General features: G+C 52.5%; 2 protein-coding genes and 1 pseudogene across 3 annotated transcripts; 2 read left to right on the top strand and 1 right to left on the bottom strand.

Moving 5' to 3' along the window:
• The first annotated feature begins 7,147 nt into the window (after positions 1 to 7,147).
• LOC128581327 (high mobility group protein B3-like) lies at positions 7,148 to 7,788 on the top strand (annotated as a pseudogene). The gene has a single exon (XR_008378796.1). The product of XR_008378796.1 is annotated as a high mobility group protein B3-like (transcript).
• A 2,135-nt stretch (positions 7,789 to 9,923) lies between these two features.
• PICK1 (protein interacting with PRKCA 1) lies at positions 9,924 to 22,888 on the top strand. Its single transcript, XM_053585879.1, has 13 exons — positions 9,924 to 10,426; positions 10,579 to 10,676; positions 11,695 to 11,806; positions 13,258 to 13,386; positions 15,630 to 15,696; positions 16,928 to 17,017; positions 18,317 to 18,370; positions 18,904 to 18,966; positions 19,437 to 19,570; positions 19,957 to 20,049; positions 20,759 to 20,809; positions 21,395 to 21,539; positions 22,053 to 22,888. The coding sequence occupies exons 2-13, from the start codon at positions 10,636 to 10,638 to the stop codon at positions 22,325 to 22,327; spliced, it is 1,254 nt and encodes a 417-aa protein (XP_053441854.1). The 5' UTR covers positions 9,924 to 10,426; positions 10,579 to 10,635; the 3' UTR covers positions 22,328 to 22,888.
• A 128-nt stretch (positions 22,889 to 23,016) lies between these two features.
• On the bottom strand, positions 23,017 to 27,031 carry SLC16A8 (solute carrier family 16 member 8). Its single transcript, XM_053585880.1, has 3 exons — positions 26,908 to 27,031; positions 25,889 to 26,728; positions 23,017 to 24,325 (listed from the first exon to the last, which is right to left on the bottom strand). The coding sequence occupies exons 1-3, from the start codon at positions 27,002 to 27,004 to the stop codon at positions 24,009 to 24,011; spliced, it is 1,254 nt and encodes a 417-aa protein (XP_053441855.1). The 5' UTR covers positions 27,005 to 27,031; the 3' UTR covers positions 23,017 to 24,008.
• Positions 27,032 to 27,317: the final 286 nt, after the last annotated feature.

The raw sequence follows: 27,317 nt of genomic DNA, 5'->3' as shown, positions 1-27,317 counted from the left end.
CTTTTTAGCCACTTCCTCTGGAGGGCTGGGTGCAGAGGCTGAGGAGAAGCAGGAGGGGAGGACTCGGTGAGGGGCCCTGGAGCAATGGCTGCTTGGCCAGTTTGGGGAGTTACAGTTTTCCCTGACTCTTAGGGTCCCAGTTCTCTAGCCCCTTCCCCAAACACGCCTAGGCCAAAAGCAGTGTGCCTGGGAAGGGACAAAGCAGAGCCCTGAGACAGAGACAGAGACAGGGAGAGACACAGAGACAGTTGCAAAGTACATTCACAGAAACGCTAGAGACCTTTAGATGCAAGAATCCTAAATAAAATATTAGCAAAATAAATCCGGCAAGGCATACAAAAGATATATACATCATGAACCAATTGAGTTTATCCTATGCAAGGGTAGTTTAACATCCTCAAATCTATCAATGTAATTTATCAATAAATTTTTTTTTTTTTTTTTGTAGAGACAGAGTCTCACGGTACCGCCCTCCGGTAGAGTGCCGTGGCGTCGCACGGCTCACAGCAACCTCTAACTCTTGGGCTTACGCGATTCTCCTGCCTCAGCCTCCCGAGCAGCTGGGACTACAGGTGCCCGCCACAACACCCGGCTATTTTTCTGTTGAAGTTTGGCCAGGGCTGGGTTTGAACCCACCACCCTTGGCATATGGGGCCGGCGCCCTGCTCACTGAGCCACAGGCGCCGCCCCAATTTATCAATAAATTAAGAGAGAAAAGTCATAGGATCATCTTGGCACAGGAAATGAGCTTCAACATCTATTAATGATAAAAATGTTTTAGCAAACATTTGGGATAGAAAAGAATTTCCTTAAAGTGATTAAAGATTATCTGCAAAACCCAGCACAAAGCTAGTTCTTAAAAGGACAATGGGCACATTTCTAAGATCAGGAATGAGACGAGTTTGCCCCTCATCAGGCATCTATTCGACAGGGCTTCTGAGGTCCTGGGGGGACAGTGGGCATGAAAAACAAAAAGGTATCAGGATTGGAAAGGAGGAAGCAATACTGGTACTATTTCCAGGCAATAGGATCGTCTATACAGAAAACCCCACAATCATCTACAGGCAAAGAATTAGAACTATGAAAGAAATTGAGCACAGATACAGGATTATTTCTATATCAAATCAATTATCAGTAACTACTTGCAGCTACAACATGGGTGAACCTTGAAAATATGCTAAGTGAAAAGGACACATACAAATGACTCCATTTATACAAAATGTCCAGAATAGGCAGATCGCTAGAGACAGAAAGTCGGTTAGTGGTTGCCTATGTCTGGGGAGAGGAGGGAATGGGAGTGACTATTCATGGGTAAAGGTTTCTTTCGGTGTGATGCAAATGTTCTGGAATTAAATAGCGATGATGGGTGTACAACCTTGTTAATAAAGACCGCTGAATCCTACACTTCAAAATGATGAATTTTTATGGCGTGTACATTATATCACAATAAAAAGCAATTGCATTTATCAGAGTCAACAAAATATAATCTTTAAGAAACTTCCATTTACAATAATAATAAAAATTAAATGTAACAAAATATTTATGGAGATGAACATAAAATGTGATTGAGGTACAGCTGCCCTAGAAAATGGTTTGGCAGTTTCTTCAAAAACTAAATATTCATTTCCCATAGGACCCGGGAATAACACTGGGCCTTTATGCCAGGGAAATTAACTCATATTCACAGAAAAATATACCCATAATTGCCAGAGCAGCTTTATTCATGATAGTCAAAAATTGGAAACAAAGTAATTGTTCTTCTGTGAGTGACTGGTTAAACAAACTAGTACCACCACGGAATACTACTCATCAATAAAAAGAAACGAAAACTGTAGATACAGGCAACAACCTGGATAGAGCTCAAAGGACTGTGCTGAGGGAAAACAGCTTATCTCGAAAAGTTACATGTTGAAAAAAAAAAAAAAGAAAAAGAAAAGTTACATGTTGAGTGATTCCATTACCGTGACCTTCTCAGAATGACAAACTATGGAGATGGAGCACAGATTAGAAGTTGCTAGGGGTTGGGGCAAAGAGGAGAAGGAGATGGGAATGACTCTGAACGAGTAGCATCAGCTGGGCCCAGGGGCTCACTCCTGTAATCCCAGCAGGATGGGAGGCCAAGGAGGGAGGATCACTAGAGGCCAGGAGTTTGAGACCAGTGGGGAACATAGTGAGCCACCCTCCCCAGCCCCTGCTCCCTCTACAAAATTAATAATAAAAAAAATTGGCTGGGGTAGGGGTGTATTCCTCTAATCCCAGCTACTGAGGAGGCTGAGGCAGGAGGATCACTTGAGATCAAAAATTCAAAGTTACAGCAGAGTTACAGTGGCTATGATCATGAGGTTGCATTTCAGCCCGGATAAGAGTGACAGAGTAAGACCCGTTCTCTAAAAAAAATAAATAAATAAAAGTTGAAAAAAAGAGAGACTAAATGAGAGGTGTTTTTGTGATGACAGAACTGTTCTGTACCTTGGTTGTGGTGGTGATTACATAAATCTACCCATGATGAAATTACATAGAATCACACACACAAACACACACACTCCGCCCCTCCACCCCGCCCCCCCCCCCCGCCAAATGCGTAAAGAGCCCTGATCTCTTTTTTTTTTTTTGTAGAGACAGAGTCTCACTTTATGGCCCTCCGTAGAGTGCCGTGGCCTCACACAGCTCACAGCAACCTCCAGCTCCTGGGCTTAAGCGATTCTCTTGCCTCAGCCTCCCAAGTAGCTGGGACTACAGGCGCCCGCCACAACGCCCGGCTAGAGCCCTGATCTCTTATAAGGTTTGTGGATGGCACCAATGTCAATTCCACGGTAGTGATCAGGTACTGCAGCTATGTAAGATGTTTTGGGTACCCAGGACCTTTCTGTACTATTTTTCTCAACTTCCTGTGAGTCTATAATTATTGGGAAATTAAAACTTAGATGAAGGCGAAGCCCGTAGCTCAATGGGTAGGGTGCCGGCCACATAGGCTCAGGCCAGCTAAAAAACCAATGACAACTGAAACAAAAAAAATAGCTGGGCATTGTGGCAGGCACCTGTAGTCCCAGCTACTTGGGAGGCTGAGGCAAGAGAATTGCCTAAGCCCAGGAGTTGGAGGTTGCTGTGAGCTGTGACGCTACAGCACTCTACTGAGGGTGACAAACTGAGACTCTGTCTCTAAAAATAAATAAATAAATAAAATAAAATCAAAAACTTAGATTAAAATGTCATTGAAGACATTGAAGAAGACCCCAAATATCTGCTTCATGACAAGGAACTTTGGGGAGGGAGAAGGAACGTGGAATGTACAGGGCAGTAGCTGAAGACAGAACGGCCACGAGGGGTCACGGGACACTTGGTGTCGGGTGCAAAGAGAGTCATTATCTTCTTCTCTTTGAGTTCATATACTTGGAAATTTCTCTAATAAGAAGTAAAAGACCTAAATGAATGCAAGAGACAACTATTAACTTGCAAAGGGACATTCAACATGAAAAGATGTTTGTTCCTCCGAAATTAATGTCTAGATTGAATTCAACCCTGATGCAATCCCCTGCAGAGTTTTTGGTGGTGGTTATCAAGCTGATTCTAAAAGTCAGTAACAACAAGGAAAGCATTCAAGAGACACTTGAGCAAGGTGGGCACATGCCCTACCCGACATCGAGGCGAAGTCTATCGCTAGAGTCCTTAGGCCAGTGTGAGATTTACGGGTGCAGAGATGGACACCGAGCCTGATGGTCTGAAATGGAGAGCCGGACCCCTGCACATATGGATACTGAAGGCAGGGGCCTGGTGGGCTGCAGGGAAAAGGAGGGACAAGGCGCGTTCATATTGGTTCTCACGTGTCATCCTCCTGGTCTTCTGTGGGCTGGCCTTGCTTTTAGTGCCCCAAGACCCTGTTTCACACTTGAGGTCACAGAGGCTCCGAGTGGTCCAGCGACACCCAAGACCTTCTGGCTCTCATCCTGGGATCTTTCCAAAGTGGGTGAACCTGGCACCCCAAGCCAGCCCCGCTAATTCAGAATCTCTGGGCGTGGTGTGGGTGTGGGGTGTCTGTGTGGGTTTGGGGACCCCTGACCAAATGACAGAGAGAGGGAGAGAGAGAGAGAGAGAGAGAGAGAGGAGGCAGCTCAAAGAGCCAGTCACTCTGCAGCACGGTTATGTTGCCCCCAGGGGTGGGGAACAATCAGGCACTGTCCTTCTCCTCCCCACCCCCCCAGGCTCCCACCAGCTTTCATTACTGACTTAACCCAGGGGGCAGAGCGCTGGGGGCCGGGGGGGCAGGGGGAGGTCAGAGATCAGCCCATTACAGCCGAGCTGAGCCAGGAATTCAGCTGTTCTAGAGGTGGCTGGGGGGACTTGGTGCCCCACGGAAGCCCACATCCCACCTCTGGCTGGAGGCAACTGACTAGAAGATGTAGTTAAGAAAAGGGGAGAGAGTTGCCTTGCACCCCAAGGGTTGTGAGGTCCAGGACTTCATCAAAGCCAGGGAGGGCTTCCAGAAAGGTGTAAATGCCTCTGAACGACTCTAGTCCCCTCCCAGCCTCCACCTACTCCCATCCTAGTGGGAGATGTTTTCCTTGGGGAAATCTGACTCCTACCTACCCCTTATCCCTGAGGCTGGCCCATCTAGCCAGGGCTCCCTTCTGCCCCCCAGTTTCCCTGTTGAATAGCCCCTGTGCCCTGTTCCCCCACCTTGCCTCAAGACTGTGGGGACAGGCCAGGTGCCAGTGGCTCTTGCCTGTAATCCTAGCACACTGGGTGGGTGGATCGCTTGAGCTCAGGAGTTTGAGACCAGCCTGAGTAAGAGTGAGACCCCATCTCTACTAAAAATAGAAAACTAGCCAGGCATTGTGAAGGGCGTCTGTAGTCCTAGCTACTCGGGAGGCTGAGGTAAAAAGATCTCCTGAGTCCAAGAGTTTGAGGTTGCTGTGAGCTATGATGCCACAACACTCTAGCCTGGGCAACAGAGTGAGACTCTGTCTTAAAAATAAATAAATAAATAAATAAAAAGGACTGTGGAGACAGCAACTCCAACGTCCACCAACAGGCTGCCCTGGGTCCCTCAGTCTGTCTGTGGTAGCAGTGGCTCTAGCCAAACACGGATCGGACTGCTTCTCTGCTTCCCCTTCTAGGGTCTCTGGCTCTCCAGGGCCGGCCAAATACAGTCTGGGCTTCTGATTCCAGCATTTGAGGCTTCCACTCTCTCTGGCCACCTCCTAGTTGGGCCTCCTGCATTTGATGACATAGTTATTCACTCATCAGATGGGCAGTGAATATTGCCACATACCAGGCAGTGTGCAACTGAGGTGTGACTCAAGCAGGCCAGGTTCCTGCTCTCAAGGAACTTGCAGTGTGGGAGAGACAGACAAGAAGCTGGTTAACAAGCAAAAGCCCAATCACCACCTGAGTTGCGCACATTTGTTGGGTAACAATAACATATTTCACCTCCACTCCTGTCACCTTTCCACCCCTCCCCACTTTATAGCATCCTTAATAGCCCCACCTTCTGCTGCTGGAATTAACCTGCTTCTTTGCTAAGAAGGGGGCTTGTCTCATTCCCTGACAGGGTTTGTCTCATTCCCTGACATGTGGCCTGGGTATAGTAAGTGCTCAATAAATATTGAATGAATGAGTGAACATATGAATGAATGAGTGAGTGAACAAGTTGCACCCGTGTCTAAGGGCCACTATGAGGCTCCCATGAGAGAAAGAATGGAAACTGCGGTACTTAGGGCCTGCTCACAACAAACACTGAGAATTATCTGCTGGTATTGCTGTTACCTGCTTGGCTTGAAAACCTGCTCTCTAAATCTCTAAGCTGCCAAGGAAATGAGAGGAATCCCACCAGCCCAGTCTGGTTTCTGGACCTTTACATCCTGAGGGCTTCAGGCTAGTGCTGGGTGACTACAGGCCTGAGGAGGGCGGTGGCATTCAGGCACAGCCCCGAGTGTGTATGACCAGCCTCACCCATCATCCACAAACTGTAAAGACTCCTGGGCTCCCCAGTCAGCCGGTGGTGACGCTGGCAGGTGTGCAAAGGTGGAGACTGCTGCTGTTTGGGTGCCCAGGAGGTATTTCTCATTATGACCACCAGGTGGCAGCACTTCCCCAGGAATAGGGAAGGCGGGATTGCGCTCTGTTGCCTTGAATCTGAGACTCAAAACCCCAGCGATGTAATTTTGGGGAGAACCCTCGCCCAGAGAGGGTTGAGACTTGCCCAGGGTCATACAGCTTTCAGTGGTGGAGTCAGGTTGCAAGAGAGGTCATGCACCTGCCTGGAGAGTTTCAGGAGCCCACACAACAGGAAGGAGGAGGATGGAGCTGAAGGAAGCTGATGGAGCATCTGCCCTGGGCTCAGCCTCCTGGAAGTGTATGAATGTCTTCACCCTGATTTTGATTCCCAGAATCGCACCAGTCCTGAGGAAGGTGCTCCAGCAGTCCTCTCCAAGGCCCTTGCTGGACCCTTCTTGCCTGTGACTCCAGCAGAGGAGGGGCTCTTCCTGTCTCCCCCCCAGCACTTCACACTGGGCTCATCATGCCAGTCACTGCTCCCAGCTATCTGACTCCCTCACCAGACTGTGATTCCCTGAGGACAGAGACTCATCCACAGACCACCTTCGCAACCACCTAGGACGTTAGAAGTGCATATTCTCGACCCCCAACCCAGACCTGCAGAACCAGACACTCTGGGTGTCAGCCCAGCAATCCAGTTTGCCAAGCCCTTCAGGTGAATGTGATACACACTAGGGGTTGAGGGCACCACCTGCGGCTGAAAGCCTTTGTGCCTTTCCTTTTTCTCAGCAAGGGAGCCACTAGCATGTCCTTTGGGACTCAGCAGAGATGCCACTTCTCCGAGGAAGCTTAATCTGGCCTTTGGCCTGGGTGAGAGCCCCTTTTCCAGGTCCACACAACACTCTGGCTCCATGTGAGATGGTGAGGTCCCTGGACAGGGATTGCCTTGAAGACCCACCCAAGTGTGCACAGACACTACAGGTTCTGAGCGGTCTTCAAAGTGGAGCAGGCACTGAAGTCACCCATGGAGCTTGGTGAAAATGCAACCTCCAGGCCCTCCCCTTCCCCAGATATTCTGACCCAACAGCTCTGAGAAGAACCCAGGAATCTGCATTTAAATACATTTCCCAGCTGGGGAGCGCTGAGCCGCGCGTCGTGCCCTGCGCTGCCCAGACTAGCGAACAATACAGTCAAGATGGCTAAAGGTGACCCCAAGAAACCAAAGGGCAAGATGTCTGCCTATGCCTTCTTTGTGCAGACATGCAGAGAAGAACATAAGAAGAAAAACCAGAGGTCCCTGTAAATTTTGCAGAATTTTCCAAGAAGTGCTCTGAAAGGTGGAAGGCAATGTCTGGGCAAGAGAAGTCTAAATTTGATGAAATGGCAAAGGCTGATAAAGTCCGCTATGATCGGGAAATGAAGGATTATGGACCAGCTAAAGGAGGAAAGAAGAAGAAGGACCCTAATGCCCCCAAGAGGCCACCGTCTGGATTTTTCCTCTTCTGTTCAGAATTCCGCCCCAAGATCAAGTCTACAAATCCTGGTATCTCTATTGGAGATGTGGCAAAAAAGCTGGGTGAGATGTGGAATAACTTAAGTGACAGCGAAAAGCAGCCTTACATCACTAAGGCAGCCAAGCTGAAGGAGAAGGATGAGAAGGATGTCGCTGACTATAAGTCTAAAGGAAAGTTTGATGGTGCAAAGGGTCCCACTAAAGTTGCCAGGAAAAAGGTGGAAGAGGAAGATGAAGAAGACGAGGAAGAAGAAGAAGAGGAGGAGGAGGAGGATGAATAAAAAACTGTTTCTCTGTCAAAAAAAAAAAATAAATAAATACATTTCCCAGATGAGTCTGATGCCAAGACCTAAGCTTCTTAAGGCCCTCTAAGTGTGCCATCAGAGTTTCACTTTATTGCCCTCAGTAGAGTACCGTGGTGTCACAGCTCACAGCAACCTCCAGCTCTTGGGCTTAGGTGATTCTCTTGCCTCAGCCTCCTGAGTAGCTGGGATTACAGGTGCCTGGCACAATGCCCAGCTATTTTTTTGTTGTTGCAGTTTGGCTGGAGCTGGATTCGAAACCCATCCTTGGTATATGGGGCCGGCGCCATACCCACTGAGCCACAGGTGCCGCCCATCTGACATCTGTTCTACGTGACCCACTCACAAAGCACTTTCACACCATTTCTCCTTTTTATTTTCATCTTTGTAACTACTGTTTTGGGAGGATCACTCCACAGACATTTGAGGCTCAGAGATAAAGGGCAACTTGCCCAAGATCCCCAAGCTAAGACAACAGAGCTGGGATTTGAGACCAACCTGGCGTGGGAGAGTCACAGTGTATGTTAAAGCCTCTGGGTTTGGAGATTGCTATTTTTCCAAAACCAAAATTCAGGACCTATACTTGGCCTGGTGATTTCAGCCCTGTAGAAGAAATTCTCACCACTGCCACTGTCCTCATAGTAAGTGTCCTCTCTTGTAAATGGAACAGCTATTTCTGCAAGCACTTCATTTGTAGTCAGCTATTGTGCTAGGCTCTGTGGGCAATTCAGAGAAGGAAAAGACAAGGCTCGCCTCCCAGGGACTTCCTGTCCAGCTAGAAACACAAGAAGTGCTTACTTTGGTGATGGACTAAGGTACCTGAACCTTCTTTCACTCAAATAAATTCATGGTCCAAGACCTAGTGTGGTGGCTCATACCTGTAATCCTAGCACTCTGGGAGGCTGAGGCAAGGGGATTGCTTGTGCTCAGAAGTTTGAGACCAGCCTGAGCAAGAGCAAGACCCCTGCCTCTAAAAAAAAAAAAAATAGCTGGGCATGTGGCAGGTGCCTGTAGTCCCAGCTACTTGAGAGGCAGAGGCAAGAGGATACCTTGAGCCCAAAAGTTTGAGGTTGCTGTGAGCTATGATGCCACGGCACTGTACCAAGGGCAACAAAGCATGACTCTAGAAAAAATAAATAAATTCGTGGTCCCAACTGGACATCTCAGTTGGCTGGAACAGATTTCCGTGTGGGTGATCCCTTTTCTACTAAAAAGTTATGTGGGTCATGACATTTTCCAACAGGTATTACAGAGTAATCCAATTTTCTCGTTTGTCACAGGAATACCCATTGATTGATAGCAAGCATCCTACAGAAGATTAGCTCCCTAAAGGGGGATGGGTGGAGCTTCCGTCAGCCTGGGATATGTGCAAAATCATCCTTCTGCATCTCTCCGTCCTCCATGGCCCTTGGGACAACTACTGAAGGAAGCTGGATAGGTCTGACCCCAGGCTGCCCATATGAAGTGGATGCCAGGGCTGGGGTCTAGGACAGCCAACCTCCTCCAGGGAACCCACTTACACAAGTGCAGGAACAGAATTTGCAAAGAGATGACATTCGGACTTCAGCTGGAAAGCATTGATGGCATTTCCTGAGCCTCAGGTAAATGGGGGCTGTGACTCTCAAAGGAACTGGGGAGGAGAGCTGCTCCTCAGGTCCAAGGAAGGATGTGAGGGTGCGAGGAATCTTTCATCAAATGCCACAGAAAAAAATCTACCTCAACATAGGCAAATAGGGAAACTAAGGCACATAAAGGAAAAGGAAGGCACCATGTCCAATCTGTCCTTAATTAGCAGGTTGATGAATACACCTGTTCTGCTCCCGATCTAGTGTGAAGATGTTCAAAGGGGACTACAGTAAGCATCGCGAGTCTCAAAGTCAAGATCTGTACTTTCTACGAACTCTGTGCGGCTCTGGACAAAATCACCTCCCCTCTCTGGTACATTATCCTCATCTGCAAAACTGGGCATGAGCTGGGATCTCGAAGCGCCCTTCCGGCTCTGACACTGTCACTCTAGCAAAGGAGTCACAGGCTTTTCCCAAGATAAAATGGTGAAGGTGTGCGAGGTAAGGTGTAGGGGTTTGCAGTCCATTGAGCTTCACCGGAGGTAACCCCAGCCCAAGGATGCTTTCGTTGCCATGGCAGCCGCCCAGTTGGCGTGGTCCCCAGTGCGCCGCTGAGGAATCTGGGAAAACCCTGCCCTTCTCAAGATGGCGTCAGCAATAGGGCAAAGGGCGGGGTTAAAAGCTGTCATCCTGTCCAGACCTTTCCTCTGTTTCCGCTTTTTCATGCTAAAGACTAGCTTCCGCCAATACTCGTTCTCGTTCTTGCTTCTGAGCGACCCGGGAGCCGGGGAAGAAACGGTTGCCTGCAGGGATTGGGGCAAATACCCACGGGGAAGGCGGGACTTCCGGGTTTTTCCGGAAGTGACGCGACAGTCGCGGCGGCCGCCAGGTGGAACGGCAGGTGGGTTCAGGTGCCTGCCTGGTCCGGACCAGGCTGTGGGATCAACGCTTCCGGTGAGCAACAGAGGCAGCTCCCAAGGACCTGGAGACCCGTGGAGCGGGCCTTGGGATCTGAGCGCATCGTTCTGGCCTGGAGCACCCCTCTGTACCTAGTAAGAATCATCCTGCCCCGATCCTGAAGACTTCCCCCATCCCCTTCAGAGGGGAGGAGGAGGGCCCTTTTTTTCTGGGATCAAGGGTGGCGGGGTAGTGGTGGCGTTAGCATCTGTGCACATCAGTACCCTAAACTTTACGCTCCTTTCAGTTCTCCATTCCCCTACCGAGCTGGGCAATTAGCCAGCCCATTCCAACTCTCGGAACCATGTTTGCAGACTTGGATTATGACATCGAGGAGGATAAACTGTGAGTATTTTGTTACCCCAAGTTCTTGGAGTACAGGAACCTCGGCTCCCTCATTTCCTTGGACTTTGAAGTCTCACAACCCTTGCTTTTCAGGGAAGGATCAGGTGTTGTAATGAAGCAGAAATGAACCCTTCCTTCCCAAGTGTTCACCATCTGTAGGGGGCTGTGGACGGATTAACAGATAATTACGATTCAGTGCCATAAGGGTGCTAATAGCGTGCTGGCAATGAGGAGAGCAGAGCAGATGGAGCAGTGCTTCTACCGGTGCAGTCAGGGAAGGCTTCGCAGAGGAGGTGGCAATTGAGCCAGGTTTTGAAGAGTGAATAGGAATATCATAAACATGCCTTCCTCTGCAGGTAGATAATTAGTAAGAGAGATGTTCAAAGATTAGATCTGTCTACCCTAGAATATATCCTTCCTCAGAACAAGGACTGGGTCCAGTGCCTTTGTTGTCCTTAGTACTTAGGAAGGTGCTTGACATCAACAGGTTGTTAGCAAATGTTTTTTGAATGGACAAGTGAATAAAGGAGAATATTTGCCACAAGACATCAGTAAGTGCTCATTTATAGTGAAAACTGAGAGGTAATGAGTAGAGAAGTTGAGAGATGGAAAGTGGATAGTTTAACAGGGGAAGAGGAGGAGGTAGCTATGGTATTCCACACATGCCTGAGAAGGTGAGAAAGACAGAGCCCAGCTCAGAGGTTGAAAGAATGAAAGGGAAGAGGGACATTTTTATGGAGTGGGTTGGTGCTGGTGCCTTCTATGCATGTTCTTATAAGAACTCTGGTAAAGGGTCTTCATTCCCATTTTATGGATGAGGAAATTGAAATTCAGAGAGGGTGACTTACCCAACTCCCATAGCTGATAAAAGGCAGAGCTGGATTTTGATCCCATATCTGTCCAGCATAGAATGCTGTGGTTCCGGCTGAGTAAGGGGGAGAAAAGGCCATGCAGCAGGTCTGTCCCTTCCAGTCATCATTCATCTAGGAGATTTAGCCTCATTTGCTTCTCTTTCTAGTGGAATCCCTACTGTGCCTGGGAAGGTGACCCTGCAGAAAGATGCTCAGAACCTGATTGGGATCAGCATTGGAGGAGGGGCCCAATACTGTCCCTGCCTCTATATCGTCCAGGTATTGGGAACTTTGGAGGTGGGGGACAAGGTCCTGGATGGGGCAGAGGTGGATTCATTTCTCCATTCTGGAGAGATGGCTCCTTCTCATTCTTAAGGCCCGACCCCCTCAGAGAGCCTACCTGACCTCCTGCGCTGTGTAGCTCTGCCCTGTTTTCTCTACTATTTCAGACTCTTCTTTTCCTTCTTCATGCTTATCACCATGTGTGGTCATTTGCTCATTGCTTGTTTTCTATCTATCTGGTCTACCAGCCTCTCTGCACTATGAGGGCAGGGTTCCAGTTTGCTTTCTCAACTGTAGTCAGCACCAGGTGTAGTGCCTGGCAAATAATGAACATAAATGAATAAAAGTGATTTTATTTATTATTGTTTTGGGGTTTTTTTGTTTTTTGTTTTTTGATGCAGAGTCTCACTATGTCACCTTCGGTAGAGTGCCATGGCATTATAGCTCATGGCAACCTCATACTCTTAGGCTTAAGCAATTCTCTTGCCTCAGCCTCTCAAGTAACTGGGATTACAGGTGCCCACCACAAAGCCCGGCTATTTTTTTATTGTAGTTGTCATTGTTGTTTAGGAGGCCCAGGCTAGGTTCAAACCCTGGTGTATGTGGCCAGCCCCCTAACCACTGAGCTACAGGTGCGGAGCCAAAAAACATGCCTTTAAAAAACCAACAAAACCACCTGCCTTGGGTAATAGCCCAAGTAAAGTGTTGTGAAGACTATGAAATAATAATGGCCTGAATTCAGATAGCAAGTTATTTAACCTTTCTGGGCCTCAGTTTCATCATCTGGAAAGTGGGGATTTAAAATAGATAAGCATAAGAGCTCTCCTCTCCTCCCTTCCCCTCTTCTTTCTTTCTTCTTTCTTCCTGGGTTTATTTCATTTGGCTGCTTCTTGTTTTTCACAGTCAGACCTTCCCCGCTCCTTTCAGTCTGCTTTCCACCCTATGGTCATTGCTCCTTGGGCCCGCCCCCCCCTTTTGGATTCCTCCCTTTCTGGGGTCACTTTCCTGGTGACTCCTCCATCTGGGTGGAGAATATCCTCTTGCAGCTTTCTGAGAAAGGGCACATGGGAGACAAATGTTTTGAGACCTCGTGTCTCTGAAAATGCCATTATTGTGTCTTTTTTGGTCATTGTTCTCACATTCCTTTCAGTTGACATTTTGGTTCAACTGAATGAATGTTCAAGAATGAATGTTAAGTTTGAAAACACTTTTCACATAGAAATGTGATGGCACAAGGCCAGGCGGGGTGGCTCACTCCTGGAATCCCAGCACTCTGGGAGACCGAGGGATAGATTGCCTGAGTTCAGGAGTTCCAGACCAGCCTGAGCAAGTCAACCATGCTTGTCACCATGTGTAGTCATTTGCTCATTGCTTGTTTTCTCAGTCCTTCAGCCTTTCTTTCATCTCAGTCCTTTTTTCCTTCCCCATCCCTCTGCATGTATCTACAGGTATTTGACAACACCCCGGCTGCCTTGGATGGCACGGTGGCGGCTGGTGATGAGATCACTGGTGTTAATGGCAGGTCGATCAAAGGAAAAACTAAGGTGGAGGTGGCGAAGATGATTCAGGAGGTGAAGGTGAGGGCTGTTGCAGGAGTGGGGTGAGGAGGGAGCAGAATAGCCACACCCACTTCTGGGACTTCCAGGCTGCCACGGCCTCCACAGCCTGGAAGGGGGTATTGAACCCCACTCCTCTCCTCCTTGGCACATCAGGGTCAAGGTCGCATTGCAGCCTCCTTCAGTTTATCCCTTATTCATTCAATAAATACTAATTGTGCTCCAGAATTTGTGCCAGGCCTTGATGACAGAGTAGCCATAAGACCACAAGGTCCCTGAGTGCTCCCAGGGGAGGCAACAGACTCAGAACTGTGCCTCTAGGCAAGCCAGTATGTCCCTAGTCTGGGCTAGAGCTAAAGCTAAAAGTCCAAGGTGAACCTACCAGGGTCAATAGACACCCAGTCATGTCTGCTGGGCTGTGCTGGCCTGGGAGGTCTAAGAGGGAATGAGGGAGGTCCCTTCCCCATCCCTGCAGGGCCTTTCAGTCCAGTGGGTCCTCCTGAGCTCACAGACATCCAGGGACCCCTCTTCTAGGCCAGCTGGTCTTCTGTCCTGTAGACCGTATCACACTCTGCCTCCTCTCCCCTAACCCCTAGCTGCCCCGGGCCAAAGCTTCTCTCCCCAGGGGCCGTCTGTCCCTGGATGGCAGGCAGCATCTTGGCCACCCTGGAAGAAAGCATGGAGCCTTTTTGCTATTTCCTAGTGGTGTGGCTGGCTAGTAGCTCTTGGGAAACTGATACAGTGATAGAAGTAACATGAAGGAGGCACAAAGCCATAGGATGACTTAAAAGTCTCAGAGGCAAGAGTCCCAGCTGTGAACTGTGGCCAGGTGCTGCAGCTCCCTTATCCCAGCTGTCCGCATCGCTCCTCCTTCCCTACCCTGACTTCATCCCCTGTGTCTTGGGGACCTGTTCCAGCTGCTTCTCCACCCTCTCCCCTGTATCCTTTTGTTCCTCTCCCATCCCTTTCATTGCTTCCTACAGGGAGGACAGTCTCAATCCTGTAAGTTGTCCTAGCAGAGCCCCCTGTAGCCATAGGACAAATCAGGGGCTGGGACTAGGTCTCAGCTCTTTTGTACGGAAAGAAGCGACATGGTTCATTGAGACCCCAGGTGCCACTCCACAGTTAGGGTATCACTGTTCTGGGCATGACCTGTGGGGCAGAGGCGCTGATCATGGAGGACAGTTGCAAGGTGCTCCCTCTGGTAGAGGTGGTTGTGTGTGTCACCTTCTGCATCCTCTCCCCCTCATCATCTCTGCTCAGCAGATGCCTATCTGGAGCCTGCCCCTCAGGTCACCCTGAGGACAAGAGCTCTTTTATTTTTACACAGCCTTGATGTCAATGCAAGAGTTTCCCAGCTCCCACATTAGGGTGTAAGGCAGGGATCACCATCCTATCTACCACTGTCCAGAGGGAGAAAGTGATTTGCTGTGGTCACACAACTGAACCAGACCTGGGTCAGCTCCCAGCTGCAGTGGTCTCACCTTCACCCCACAGCTGCTCTTTGGTGTGGGTCCCCCCGATACACTCTGTGTTACATTCTGGGGGAGCAGTTCACCCCCAACTCTGACTGCATGGCCTCATTTTGATTTCCCTTTGGGACTCAATTTTTAACTCTTGAGTTAAAATTTTTCTGTCTTGAGTTCAAGGGCCTTTGGTTTTCAAGGACGAGAGTGACCTCAGTGGCCTCCCATAGTCAGGGAAGTCTTCTTGGGAGAAGCCTGCACCTCAGCTCAGAAGCCCTCTCCTTAGCAGTTGTTAGTATGCAATTTGCATAATTCCCTGATTCTCATCAGCCTCCCCTGCTAGATGTGGGCCCTGAGGCACTGGGGCTGCCCTTGTACCTTCTCCTTGGTACCCAGTAGCAGGCAGAGAAAGTGCTTCCATATGCATGTTGAATGAAATGAGGGACTCCCGAGGATGGGCTGATGTGGAGCACAGGAGGGGATGTTCTGGGTAGGGGAAATGACATAGTAAAGGTTTAGAGTGTGGTGTGTAGGGGAGGGTTCTCTGGCTGAAGCTCAAGACATCAGAAGCCAGTAGGCTGCAGGGCCCATGTATACCCTATCCCTGCTAATCTCCAAAGCCAGAGAGCAAGAGAAGGGAGGGCTTTGGGAACAGGCAGGGTCACAGCCCTCAGCCCAGCACCTTTCTGGGGCTCAGGGTTCTCATGACCCCCAGATTCCAGGGCTGACAGGCCTCACATGGAAGGGGCTTGGGATCCAGGAGACTCCATTACAAGTCCATCTGTGCTGCTTTTGCAGGGGGAGGTGACCATCCACTACAACAAGCTGCAGGCAGACCCCAAGCAGGGCATGTCCCTGGACATTGGTAAGCTGGGCCAGAACAGTAGTGTCCAGGGGTTCCACAAGCCTCCAGTCCTTTTCCTCTCCTTTGTGACAATAGCATCACTAGTTACATGGCTATAGGCTGATGTTTTTCTGACCAAGTTTATCTGAAAGGCTTGGGAGGACCTGGGGTGCTCCCCCTATGGCTGTTCTTGGACCCTATGCCTGATTTCTCACTGCCTTATGCTTTGCCCCACCCCGGCAGCCACCTCCTCTGGACCTTGCTGCCCTAGCATTGTCTTTTGTAGGCCAGCCCCTCTGCTTAACCATGGCCCAGGTCCTGACCTTTGAGAAAGGGAAGGCAGGCAGCCTGGTGCCTCGTGCCCACCCCTTCCTCCCTGGCCTCTTCTCCCCTGTCTACTAGAAGACTCAAGGTCTGAACCAGCCTCAGTTGTTGGGCAGAGGGTCAGAGGCCAGCCATTCTGCACACACCATGCCCTGGGGCAAGTTGCCTCCTGCTAGAGGGTCTGGGCCTTGGTTCTGTAGAAACTTTCAAGACTCAAAAGCTGGACAGTAGCTTTGAGTCCTCTGGACTAGCCCCACGTTACAGATCAAAGCCTGAGACCTAGAGAGCACACACTGAGATCTCTCCACTCTTAGTCCAGCAACTCTTTTCCTCCACCCTCGAGCCAGAGCCGCCACCTCCGTGTTTCTAAGGAAAGAGGCTAAGGGCAGATTGACTCTGTCCTGGAGGTTCTTCCTCTAAACCTTTGGTTCCAATCGAGGTCCTTTTCCAAGGGCTAAGCTGGTCGTATGCACTGAGTCTGGGCTCTGAGGTCAGTGGTCCTTAGTTGTGCCTGTTGCTTTGACATAACCAGCCTGAGCATCAACCCTTTCCCTCTCCCCTCCTGTGGGCCACCCCAGGTCTTGATGTGGAAGAGAGGAGGGGAAGAGGCTCTCCTTGGATGCCTGTAGCCTTTGTTGAACCTGGGCAGCACTGGGCTCTCAGCGATACCACTAGTCACACATCATACTCTTGGTCAAAGATATCTGCCTCTTTTCAGGCTCCCAACACCTCTGTGGAATAGGTGTGGGATAGGACAGGGCCAGCCCCCTCTCTACTGGACACTCCCTACTTCAGAGCCACCCCCAGCACCAAACCCCAGTTCAGCCCCTTCTGTCCCCTACTGGTCATTCCCCATGAGTTGTGATGGGGCTGGGGGCCTGGGTAGGTTGGAGGCAGCTGTAAACTCTCCTTTCTCACCCTGCTCCAGTGTTGAAAAAAGTCAAACACCGGCTGGTGGAGAACATGAGCTCAGGGACTGCAGATGCCCTGGGCCTGAGCCGGGCCATCTTGTGCAATGGTGAGTCCCTCCTCCCACCCAACTCTGGCCCTGGATACTCGAGCCCAACTTGAGGGGGACTGGCACCACAGCTGCCTACCAGGCAGATGTGGGTTTCACTAGCCTGGCCTTGGCCTCTGCCTGTGGGGCTAAGTCACCATCTCTGTGTGTCCTGGAGGCCTCTCTAGCCCCCAGAGAATGCCCACAGCTGTCAGCTGGGCCATCCTTACAGCCAGTAAGGAAACAGACTCAGCTTTGTGCCCCCGTTGCACCCACCCCAGCACTTACTACCCACCTCAAACCGCCCCCCCCTTTCTCCAGGAGATGGCACTACTGCCCAGGCGCACTGGGGGAAAGCTGGGTGCATGCACATTTGCACATATACATGCGCGCCCCAACACGAGTTCTCTCCCTGGAGTGGCCAATAAAACACTCGGTCCTGCTCCTGCTGTTGCCAGCCTGAGTTTATAAATAGCAGCTCTGCAATGTATGTGTCGGGGTAGATATAAATACCTATATAAATTGTAGGCTCAGCTGGGCACATGGGGCTTTATTGGCTCGGGAAGTGGGGGTGGGGTCTGAGTTTGTTCCAAGTGGTGTACAAAAGTGGCGGCTGCTATTTTCAGCCTCTTGGTGCCTATAAATCCTTGTTACTGTAGTTACCAGTCGTTGAGATGAAATTAGAACTGGTTGTTGTGTTTTTCCCCCCAAACCTTGCAATTTCCCCAGCCTTAAATAGGGTTTCTAAAATTGAAGCTGTCATGATGTCCCATGACCCAGCTAAAAACAACAGTATGACGCTTACGTGGCTCCTTTCCTGCCGCCTGGCTGGGTGCTAAGGCACTGCGGAGCCAGGGCCTGGAGGCCACCAGGTGGCCAGAGCCTCCAAGTTTTCCCTTGTCCCTATAACCCATCACAGCCACCCACCCTACCCAGAGAAAGATCCAGACCTAGTCTCTCCACTGCTCCCCTTCTCTGTCCTGCTTAAAAATTCCTGACCCAGCTGTCCCCCTCTGTGCCTGTTGGCTGGCTCCATGTTAGAAGTATAGGACCTTAACTGCTAGGCAAGAGACTTCTACTGGCTGTGGAGAGCCACCACCCACAGGATCCAACCTTGGGGAGGACCGACCATTTACAAACACCTCTGAACCCAGCTGACCTGAGGTGCCAACACCCCTCAATCCCCATCTTGTGTTGACTCTGATTTTCCTCTGGGGCTACCTTGCCCAAGCCTGGCCCTGGACGCCCCTGTTGGTGCTTTCTTCTCCCTCATGGCTCGTGAGGACCTGCTGATCCCCCTTCTCTTCCCAATCCCCACAGATGGGCTCGTCAAAAGGCTGGAGGAGTTGGAGCGGACAGCTGAGCTATACAAAGGTGGGAGGCCTGGTCCTGGCATTGGCTTTACCCTGCGGCGGGGAGTGGCAGGGGGACACTGGCCTGTGAAATTCTAACAGCATGGCCATTAAGAATGCTTAAGAAGACATCCTTTTTTCTGAATTTAAAAATAATTCATACTGGGAACACTTACTCCTTTTTATGGAATGAAGTGTTGCCCAATTCTAGAATCACAAATAAAGCCAATTGAAATCTTTAAACTTAAAAAAAAAGTCATGCAAAAACTCATGCAAATTCAAATAATAGCATGTGGGAAAATAGAGCCCCCGAATCTCATGCTGTCTCAGAGACAGAGGCCACAATGGCCTGTCTCCCCAGTTCCCTTGTCTGATGGGACCCCTTATGGGGGCCAGGGCTGATCCTTCATCCCTGGGTCCTGGTGGGGCTATGGGAAGTCAGTGGATCAGGACCCACTGGAAGCTTTGGGTGGGATGGGGAGCAGGGACTGTACCTGGGCTGGTATGGTCCCTGCCATGTGTCCCCATCCTCCATCACTTGGGTCTCTCCTATAGGGATGATGGAACACACCAAGAGCCTCCTACGGGCCTTTTATGAGCTGTCGCAGACCCACCGGGGTAATGGCACCCCCAGACCTGCTGTATGACCCTGTGCAGATCCCTGCACCTCTCTGGGCTCAGCACCCCCTATCCCATGACCAGGTGGCCTGACCAAGTTCCTCCCTAGGGCCTTTCTCACACCCATGCAGAGATGGGCCAGACCCACAGCATCTGGCCTCAGGCTAGCCTTGTACTGGACATGGTCCTAGACACTGGTGGGCCATTGGGGAGCATTTATGTGAGCTGGCCTCTAAGTCCACAATATTGGAATGTCCAGGTTCACGCTGCACAAGGCCCTTCCTAATATATAGGATTTCGTATATGTCCAGTGGGGCAGAGGAAAGGGTCACATAGCTCCCCCTCACTCCCCTGTGCAGACCTTGGTCTCCAACCTGCCAGACCCCCAGCCCTGCTTCTCCCCAGCAAACCCCTGCCTTCTCCATTACGGGGTCAATAGGGGCAGCTTCCAAGGCAAACTTGTCACACAGCCTTTGGGGACGTGTTCTCTGTGATTGGGGTGCGGGAGCCCCAGCCAGCTGCCAGCGAGGCTTTCGTGAAGTTTGCTGACGCTCACCGCAGCATTGAGAAGTTCGGCATTCGGCTTCTGAAAACCATCAAGCCGGTGGGTCCAGTGGGGCACGTGTGTGTCCAGCATGGGAGGGGACGTGTCATGTGCAGAGAGGGCCCTATACTAGACTTAGCATGCCTAGGTGCAGATTCTGGCTTGGTCACCTACAGAGCTGACTGTGGGTAAGTCATTATGCCTCCCTGGAGCTCAGCATTGACTTGTAGGCTGGTTAATGGCCCTGGCTCTGCCATTGGGTGACAGCTTTCTCTTGGCCTGGCCTTAGGCTTCTTATTCTTGGAAGGGACAAGGCCACAGGGAGTGTGCTTTCCCTCTAACAATCTGAGTCCACTAGAAGGGATGACGTATCAGCGCCATTCTTTGTCATCCTGGCCCCCACTGCTCCTGAGGGCCTAAGCATCCACGTCACCCTCCCTGTCCAGATGCTGACAGATCTGAACACATATCTCAACAAAGCCATCCCAGACACTCGCCTCACTATCAAGAAGTACCTGGACGTGAAGTTTGAGTACCTGGTGAGTAGTCTGCAGGAATTGGCCTGCCGGGTGAGGACCCATTGGAGATTTCCCCTCCTTCTGTCAGCCACACCAAGGCAGGCAGGACTGGGATGGAACTCCCATTGTATCTGAAGGAGGTGGAACCCTGGGCCTGGGGGTTGCAGCCTGGGCCCTTCTCTGACTGCTCAGAGGCTGAATACTTGGGAGAGGCAGAGCTCTCTCTATCTTACTCTGACCTCTCGGGATTTTTCTGTCACCTTCACCAATTGGTTAGACTAGGTCATTGGTTGTAAAGTGAGTGCCAATGGGTATTAATGAAATTTACATTTAAATACTAATTCCCTGGTCAGAGGAGTTGAGAAAAGCCCCATTGAACAAGCCAAGTTTCCTTTGCTGCAGGACTTCCCAGAGCCTTTGGTAGGGCCATGTATAGCCTAAGTCTTCAAGGGTCTTCCTAAATTCCTTCACCCAGGGATCCTTTTTTTCCCAGAGCATTTCTTGGGACTCGAATTTGATAATCTCTGGGCTTCCCTGAGCACCTGTGCGAGCCTCACCTGATACGCCTCAGCTTATCTCAGCTGTGGGGCTGCTGGATCCAGGAGACTGGACGTGGCTGCTCCTCTCTGGGTGGTCCTAGCTTGCTGGGGTGGCCTGGGGGAACCATGGGGAGAAGCTGAGGATAGTGGGGTGGGCAGGCCATGCTGACAGCTCCACCTGTCCCACACAGTCATACTGCCTGAAGGTGAAAGAGATGGACGACGAGGAGTACAGCTGCATCGTGAGTGTCGAGGGGGGAGGAGGGCACACACCTTCCCCCGCCTCGCAGAGCCCCCCGAATGTCCTGGGTCTGCCAGGGATAGCAGGTGGGTCAGGCCAACTGGGAGAGACCTGGGGTTTGGTCAGACTCTCATTCCTGCAGATTTGGGGCCATCCATCCCCACCCCTAGTCCCTCTGGGCCTTGGAGTGCTGGCCGGCTTGCTTTGGGCCCACTCCCCACCCGTGGTTTGTGAGGCTCTCACAGAGAAGAGCTCTCTTTACCCCTAAGAGGCACTTTTTATTTTTAAAATTTTTAATGTTTTTGCTGTCAGGATCCATCTTATGGTCAATGTCCATTTATTTAACGTATCAAAGGTTTGGGTTTTTGTTATATTCTTCAACCTCAAAGCTTTTGTTACTAAGTGCTTCTAATGCTTGGTGTCTCAGAAATGAAGGAGCAAGGTGGCTTTAAAAAGCGCAGTGTGATGCAGGGCTGTGAGCCAGGGAGGGGGTTAGCTGCATAGCCATCCTGCTCCTGCCCCTACCTGTCCCTGAGCAGGCCCTCCTGTTCTACCCAGGGTTCCTAATGTGCTCTCCCTGCCCCAGGCCCTAGGAGAGCCCCTGTACCGAGTGAGCACAGGCAACTATGAGTACCGCCTGATCCTGCGCTGCCGCCAGGAGGCTCGCACCCGCTTCTCCCAGATGCGCAAGGATGTGCTGGAGAAGATGGAGCTGCTGGATCAGAAGCACGGTAAGGGCCATGGGTGGGCACTGGGGCCTAAGGGTCACCAGCTACCTTAATTCTTACATGGTCCTTGGAATAGGGAGATAATTCCATCTTCTCCCCATTTCAGAGATGGGAAAACTGAGACCCAGAGAGGTAGAGTACTTACCTGAGGTCTCAGTGCTATCCATGGCAGAGATTTGAGTCAGACACAGGATGTAAAGTCTGGCAGGAGCCCACCCACCTGCCTGGGGCCTGGCCTGGGTGGGGCTGGCCCTGTGCTCTGTTGGATCCATGGGGTTTGGACCATGATCCAAGTACCCTGTGGCCTCCCCCATTCCCTGAACTGGGAGCCAGGAGGCCTGGGTCCTCCCCGGCTGGATAGCCCTTTCCTCTGTTCTTCCCAGAGCATGAGAGGTCAATGAAGTGCTCAAGTGGGAAGGCCAAAAGAGGGGAGGCAGGCCAGGTGGTCTCGGAGGGTCTCCATGAGGCAGGCAGTCATAGCCCACTGGAATCTGTCCCTTGTATTCCCTCCTGCAGTCCAGGACATCGTGTTCCAGCTACAGCGCTTCGTGTCCACTATGTCCAAGTACTACAACGACTGCTATGGGGTGCTGCGGGGTGCAGATGTCTTCCCCATCGAGGTGGACCTGGCGCACACCACACTGGCCTACGGCCTCAACCAGGACGAGTACATGGACGGGGAGGAGGAGGAGGACGACGAGGAGGGAGATACAGCAGCTGGGGAGCCGTCCAGAGATGCACGAGGGACTGCTGGGGCCTTGGACAAGGGTGGAAGCTGGTGTGACTCCTGAGTGCCCCGTGGGGTGCGGGTGCAGCTCTGGGGGGTAGGGTGAGAGGGAAGATGCACATGGGAGTGGGGCGGGGCTGCCACACAACAGGGTGGCGCATAAAGGCCTGCTGGCTTGGGGCCCCCGCCTTCCTGCTCCTCTGTCCTCGCACAGCAAAGCTGAGCTCCTGCCCAAGAAAGGTACCAGGGCCACAGCCTGGGACCTGGACACTGGCCCCCTCGCCCTTCCTGCCCCACCCCCCTAGCCAGAGGGAGAGCTTGATCTCTGGACCTGCCTTAGGAATGAGAGAGAGGGCAGACAGGAAGAGGGGTTGGAGGTGGCAGGAAGAACAGGACTTGCTCCTGGTGGGCACTTTCACAGCCCCATCCCCAGAGCTGCCAGGAGTGGACAGCTGAGGTTGGCACCAGTATCTCGCGTGCACCCCCACCTCACCCAAGACTGGCCTGCCCAGTCCACACTCACACCTTGGCGGCCTTTATTTATTTTGTTCCCTGGCCCAGCTACTTCTCTGGCAGAGGCTGGGCACTGGGCCTGTATTGAATAAACACAAACCCGAAGGAGCACTCTTTGCGGTGGCCTCACACCCTCCTCGCCTGCCTCCCTGGTCATGAGGTCGGGGGGCAGTGTCTGTTGACAGCCCCCTTTCTATAAGTCTTTTATTCCTCACTCCTGCCCTATAAGATCAGCACTGTCGTCCCCATTACAGCTGAGGACACGGGACTCAGAGAAATATCTCACTCAAGGCCACACCGTAATGGGGACACAGTGAAATCTGAACTCAGAACCATCAGGTCCTAAAGGCTCGCCTTTGCCACCTGCTTCCCAAGCTTTGTACTCCCTGGAGCCTATTTACAGCCTTCCTCATCTTTGACTATGGTGCTTCCAGACATGGAGTAAACAGGACTGGTATTGGTCAGGGTGACCCTAGGCCCCAGGGGAGGGAAACAGTAACAGGAGTGTTAACTCCCATGGGAGAGGTGCCCTCTTAGAAAGGTAAGGGGATGTGGATGCCTCGCTGAAGACAGCAGGCATAGTGCTGTCACTGAGCACTTCATCCCCATGTGCTTCTTGGCACACCATTGGGCAGAGTCCTGTACTCAGCCTCCAGCCTGTGCGGGAGGAGACGGAGGTGCCAGGCCAGGTCTGAGCCTGGAAACTGCACTCTTTCTCCCAGACAGGCCCCCAGCAGCAGGCTGCCCCAGCTCAAGCTCTAGTTGCTGCAACCCCACTGTGGGAAGATACAGAGGACAGCCAATGAGACTCCAGCAAGCGCTATGCCCACCCAGCCCCATCTCTAGCCTAGGGACATTGCCCCCACCCTGTGTGTGTGTGACACTTCTTCCTCAAATGCCGTTCAACTGAGTCTGGCTCAGGGATCCTTGGGGAGAGATGTCTGACTCCCTCCCAGCCCACCCCAGTTGAGGTGGTGGCCAGGGCCCAGACGAGGTGCAGGAACAGAACCTTCCATCTTTCAGCGCAGCTTTATCAACTCTAGTCTCCTGCAGATCCACAGTGGCGTCACCCACTGGGCGGGGCTACTGGCAAGAGAGGGAGGCAGTTCCCCAGACACCCAGGGAACACAGTGGAGCCCAGGAGTGACCACCTCAGACCAGTGTGCCAGGCCCTCTGAGAGGGAAAGCCACACTCCCAAGTCACTGGGCCACCCCACCTAGTGCATCTGAAGCTACACAGCCTCAGGGGCCGACCTTGGCTCTGCCTCCACCTCTGGTTCCGGGCACCCAACCCGGGGGCTCAGCACCTCCAGGGCCTCGAGTCTGCCAGCCTCCTCAGCACCAGCAGGCAGGGGCTCAGGGTCCCCTTCGGCCTCGACTTCCTCAGTGTCACTGGCCCCACCCTCAGTTCCTGGGCCTGACGGGGCATCCTTAGAGCTGCGCAGGCAACATTTGGTGGCAACAGCCATGAAGATCCCAGCCAGGGCCACCTCAGAGCCTGCCAGGTAGAAGATGATCTCATAGTTCTTCAGAGCATCCACCAGGCGGCCTGTTGGGAGTACGGTGGGGAAGTAAGTCTGTGGGGGTCCCTCTTCCTCCCTATACCCTCAGATAAAGGGTGGCGCACACACACATCTTTATTTCTGTACTTGTAAAACTCTGCTCTTATTCTACCTTGTGGGACCTTAAAAATGTCACTTTCTAAGTGATATGGAGCCTCTGGTGAGGCTCCCGCTCCAGCTCCACAGTGTGCTATGACTTGCCTGGCAAAGGGCGTCTGTGGTACAAATGGGAGGATGCCCTGGCCTTAGCCCTGCTTTTCTGGGGGCTCTCTAGGTCCTCAGAGGCTGGTTCAGCCCTCCCACCCACCTTCACCCACACCCCCTGGCCTCCTTTCCCTCCCAGGGGCCCGTAAGCACCCCAGAACTAGCCTCAGCACAGGATAGGAGGCAGAGCTTGGGGCTAGTAGCTCCTATTCCTGTCTCTGTATTCCCCAAGGTTTCTATCACATGCATGTATTACTGTCATACTCAGATCTTTTAATTGCAAATATTTCCCCTAAAGTGTGGTTTCCCTCTCTCTCTGGGGCATTCTCATCCCAGGTGCCTTCTCTGTCCATCAGCCCCACCTCAGGGTCACCAGAAATGGAAGACAGAAATGGAAGAGGGCTGGTTTTGAGGTTTCTGGTGGTATCTTTGAGGGCCACCCCAACACTGACTCAGGGGCCTTGCTATTCTTTCTGGGTCAGGTGAGATGACAACACTTGATGAGGGCACTCATTGGCCCAACCCTGGAGGAAGGATGAGCAGCTTACCCCAATCCAGGTGCAGCCCACACCTGGCAAAGATGGCCTCCCTGTTACTGTGATTGCCTTACCCACTGCCTGTTCAAAGGCAGGCCCCCTGCTGTTTCAGGACAACCCTACCACCCTGGGAACACCCTGATGCTCCTACCCCCACCTTTCTGAGCTTAGTTCCTGTCTCACTTGCATAAGGACACTTTCCCAAGCAAACCCCACACCTTTTTATGCTGTGCCCTCCCCGGGTGGGGCTCTGCCAGGAAGCCCTGCCTGACCATCCTCATGATGGCAATTTCCTAAGAGTGATGGGGTGGGGGGGTGGGAGTGGGGGTGACTGCTCCTGCCCCCAGCTCTGGTTCCCCAAAGACACTGTCTTATCCCAGTCACCCTTAGGGTGGGGAGACTAAAGACTTCAGATTTCACGTTTCAAAGGTGTGGACATTTAGCGTAGGGCACACCCACACTCTAATTCAGGGACTACACTATGCTAAACCCCTGTGCCTCAGTTTCCTCATCTGTTAAATGAGGACAAGTGCCCCCACTTCCCAAGGCCTTTGTGCCACCTGCTTGAGATGGCAGGCTGGGCCAGCTGTCAGGGTTGGTTGGTTTCTTCCTGGCAACTTTTGCTTCTCTGACCCCACCCAGAGCTGGTGGTCCCTCCCGGCTTGGGAGAGAGGTTAATTGGCCATGAAGGGCAGCCCACCCACCAGGTTGTCTCTGCTGATGAGTCCCTTCCCCACCCCTGGAAGTTCCATCTGGGACAGAGAAGGGGCTTCCCTAGGCCTCACCACCCCTTCCTCCCGCGGAACGCACCGGCGGAGGGCGGTCCTATGAGCACCGCCACGGCCTCCAAGAGCAGCACCAGGCCCAACGCACTGGGGAAGCGGGGCGCACCCACGGTCGCCATGAGCACTTCGAACTGCAGCGCGCCCACCATGCCATATGTGAGGCCGAAAGCGATGCAGAAGGCGACAAGGGCGCCATAGGAGCGCGCGCGCGCGCTGCTCAGGTCCGTGATCCCATTGGCCAGCAGGGCCAGACTGAAAAGATAAGGGACTCGCCGTCGCAGCGGCGCCAGGCCTGCCAGGGCGCCGCACGCTGGCCGCGCCACGATGTCCACGAAGCCCACGATGGATAACAGGAAGGCGGCGTCGGTGTCAGGCACGCCCGCGTCCTTGGCGTAGTTCACTAACAGGATGGCGGGCACGAAGAGCCCGAGTGCCATCATGAACTTGGTGACCACGTACACTACAAAGGCGCGGTCGGAGCACACCGCTACGTCCAGTAGACGCCGGCGGGGCCGACCGCCAGGGGGCGCCTCGCGCAAGCGCAGCACAGAGCCGCTCGCCTCAGCCTCCGCCTCTCCCTGAGCGTCCCCAGAGCGGTCCCCGGCGCTGTTTCCGCGCAGTGGTGGCCCTGGCGGCGGCCGCATGACGGCTCCGCACGCGCAGCAGTGCAGCAGGAGCCCGCCGAACAGCAGAAAGCCGCCGCGCCAGCCGAAGTGCTCTAGCAGCTGCTGGCCAAGTGGCGACAGCGCGGACAGGAACACTGGGCTGCCCGCCGCCGCCAGCCCGTTGGCCAGAGGCCGCCGTCGCTCGAAGTACAGTCCCAACATGATGAGCGATGGCTGGAAGTTGAGGGCCAGGCCCAGGCCTGCGGGCGAAGCGGCGCTGTGAGGAGTTTCCCGGGGCAATTCCCCAGCCCCAGGCAGGAGGGTGGGGGTGGCCCAACCTGGGAACCCAACCTAAGGACAAAAACTGAGGACAAATCTTGGGCAAGGTCTCCCGCCTTCCACCACCACCGCCTCAGGAGAGAGCAACGGGCACCCTCACCTGTGAGCACCCCAGCTGTCAGATACAGCTCCACGAGACGCGTAGCGAAGGAAGCTAGGACCATGCCGGCCGAGGCCAGCAGGCCACCTGCCAGCATCACTGGGCGACAGCCAAAGCGGGTCACGAGAATGCTGGACACCGGGCCTGTGGGGAGTGCAGGGTCACTAGCGGGTCTGGGCCAATCTCCTCTCCACTGGACAGGCTCCAGGTTTTGCCCTCTCAGTCCTCGAACAGCCTCGACAGGATAAGTTCATCCTTTGTTCAGGGACCCAGAGAGGGCAGTGTCTGGGCAAGGTCACACAGGTGGCTGGACAAACCAAGGAGACTGAGCCTTGTGCAGAGGGGAGGACACGTCCTGGCTTAGAGCTCCCCCCATCCCTACTCCTGCTAAACTGGACCCAAAGCAGAGG

The sequence above is a fragment of the Nycticebus coucang genome, chromosome 3 (assembly GCF_027406575.1).
Source record: "Nycticebus coucang isolate mNycCou1 chromosome 3, mNycCou1.pri, whole genome shotgun sequence".
Lineage (NCBI taxonomy): Eukaryota > Metazoa > Chordata > Mammalia > Primates > Lorisidae > Nycticebus > Nycticebus coucang.
The sequence above is the reverse complement of the archived record's forward strand: the minus strand, read 5'-3'. Positions and strand labels throughout refer to the sequence as shown.

What these genes read in the sequence shown, in the direction of transcription:
- PICK1 (XM_053585879.1), top strand. Translation starts at nt 10,636, where the DNA reads ATGTTTGCAGACTTGGATTATGACATCGAGGAGGATAAACT. An exon ending in ACGTGAAGTTTGAGTACCTG is followed by an intron (nt 20,050 to 20,758) that starts GTGAGTAGTCTG and finishes TGTCCCACACAG; the next exon opens with TCATACTGCCTGAAGGTGAA. An exon ending in ACGAGGAGTACAGCTGCATC is followed by an intron (nt 20,810 to 21,394) that starts GTGAGTGTCGAG and finishes TCCCTGCCCCAG; the next exon opens with GCCCTAGGAGAGCCCCTGTA.
- SLC16A8 (XM_053585880.1), bottom strand. Translation starts at nt 27,004, where the DNA reads ATGCTGGCAGGTGGCCTGCTGGCCTCGGCCGGCATGGTCCTAGCTTCC. An exon ending in GACAGCTGGGGTGCTCACAG is followed by an intron (nt 26,729 to 26,907) that starts GTGAGGGTGCCC and finishes CTTCGCCCGCAG; the next exon opens with GCCTGGGCCTGGCCCTCAAC. An exon ending in CATAGGACCGCCCTCCGCCG is followed by an intron (nt 24,326 to 25,888) that starts GTGCGTTCCGCG and finishes TACTCCCAACAG; the next exon opens with GCCGCCTGGTGGATGCTCTG.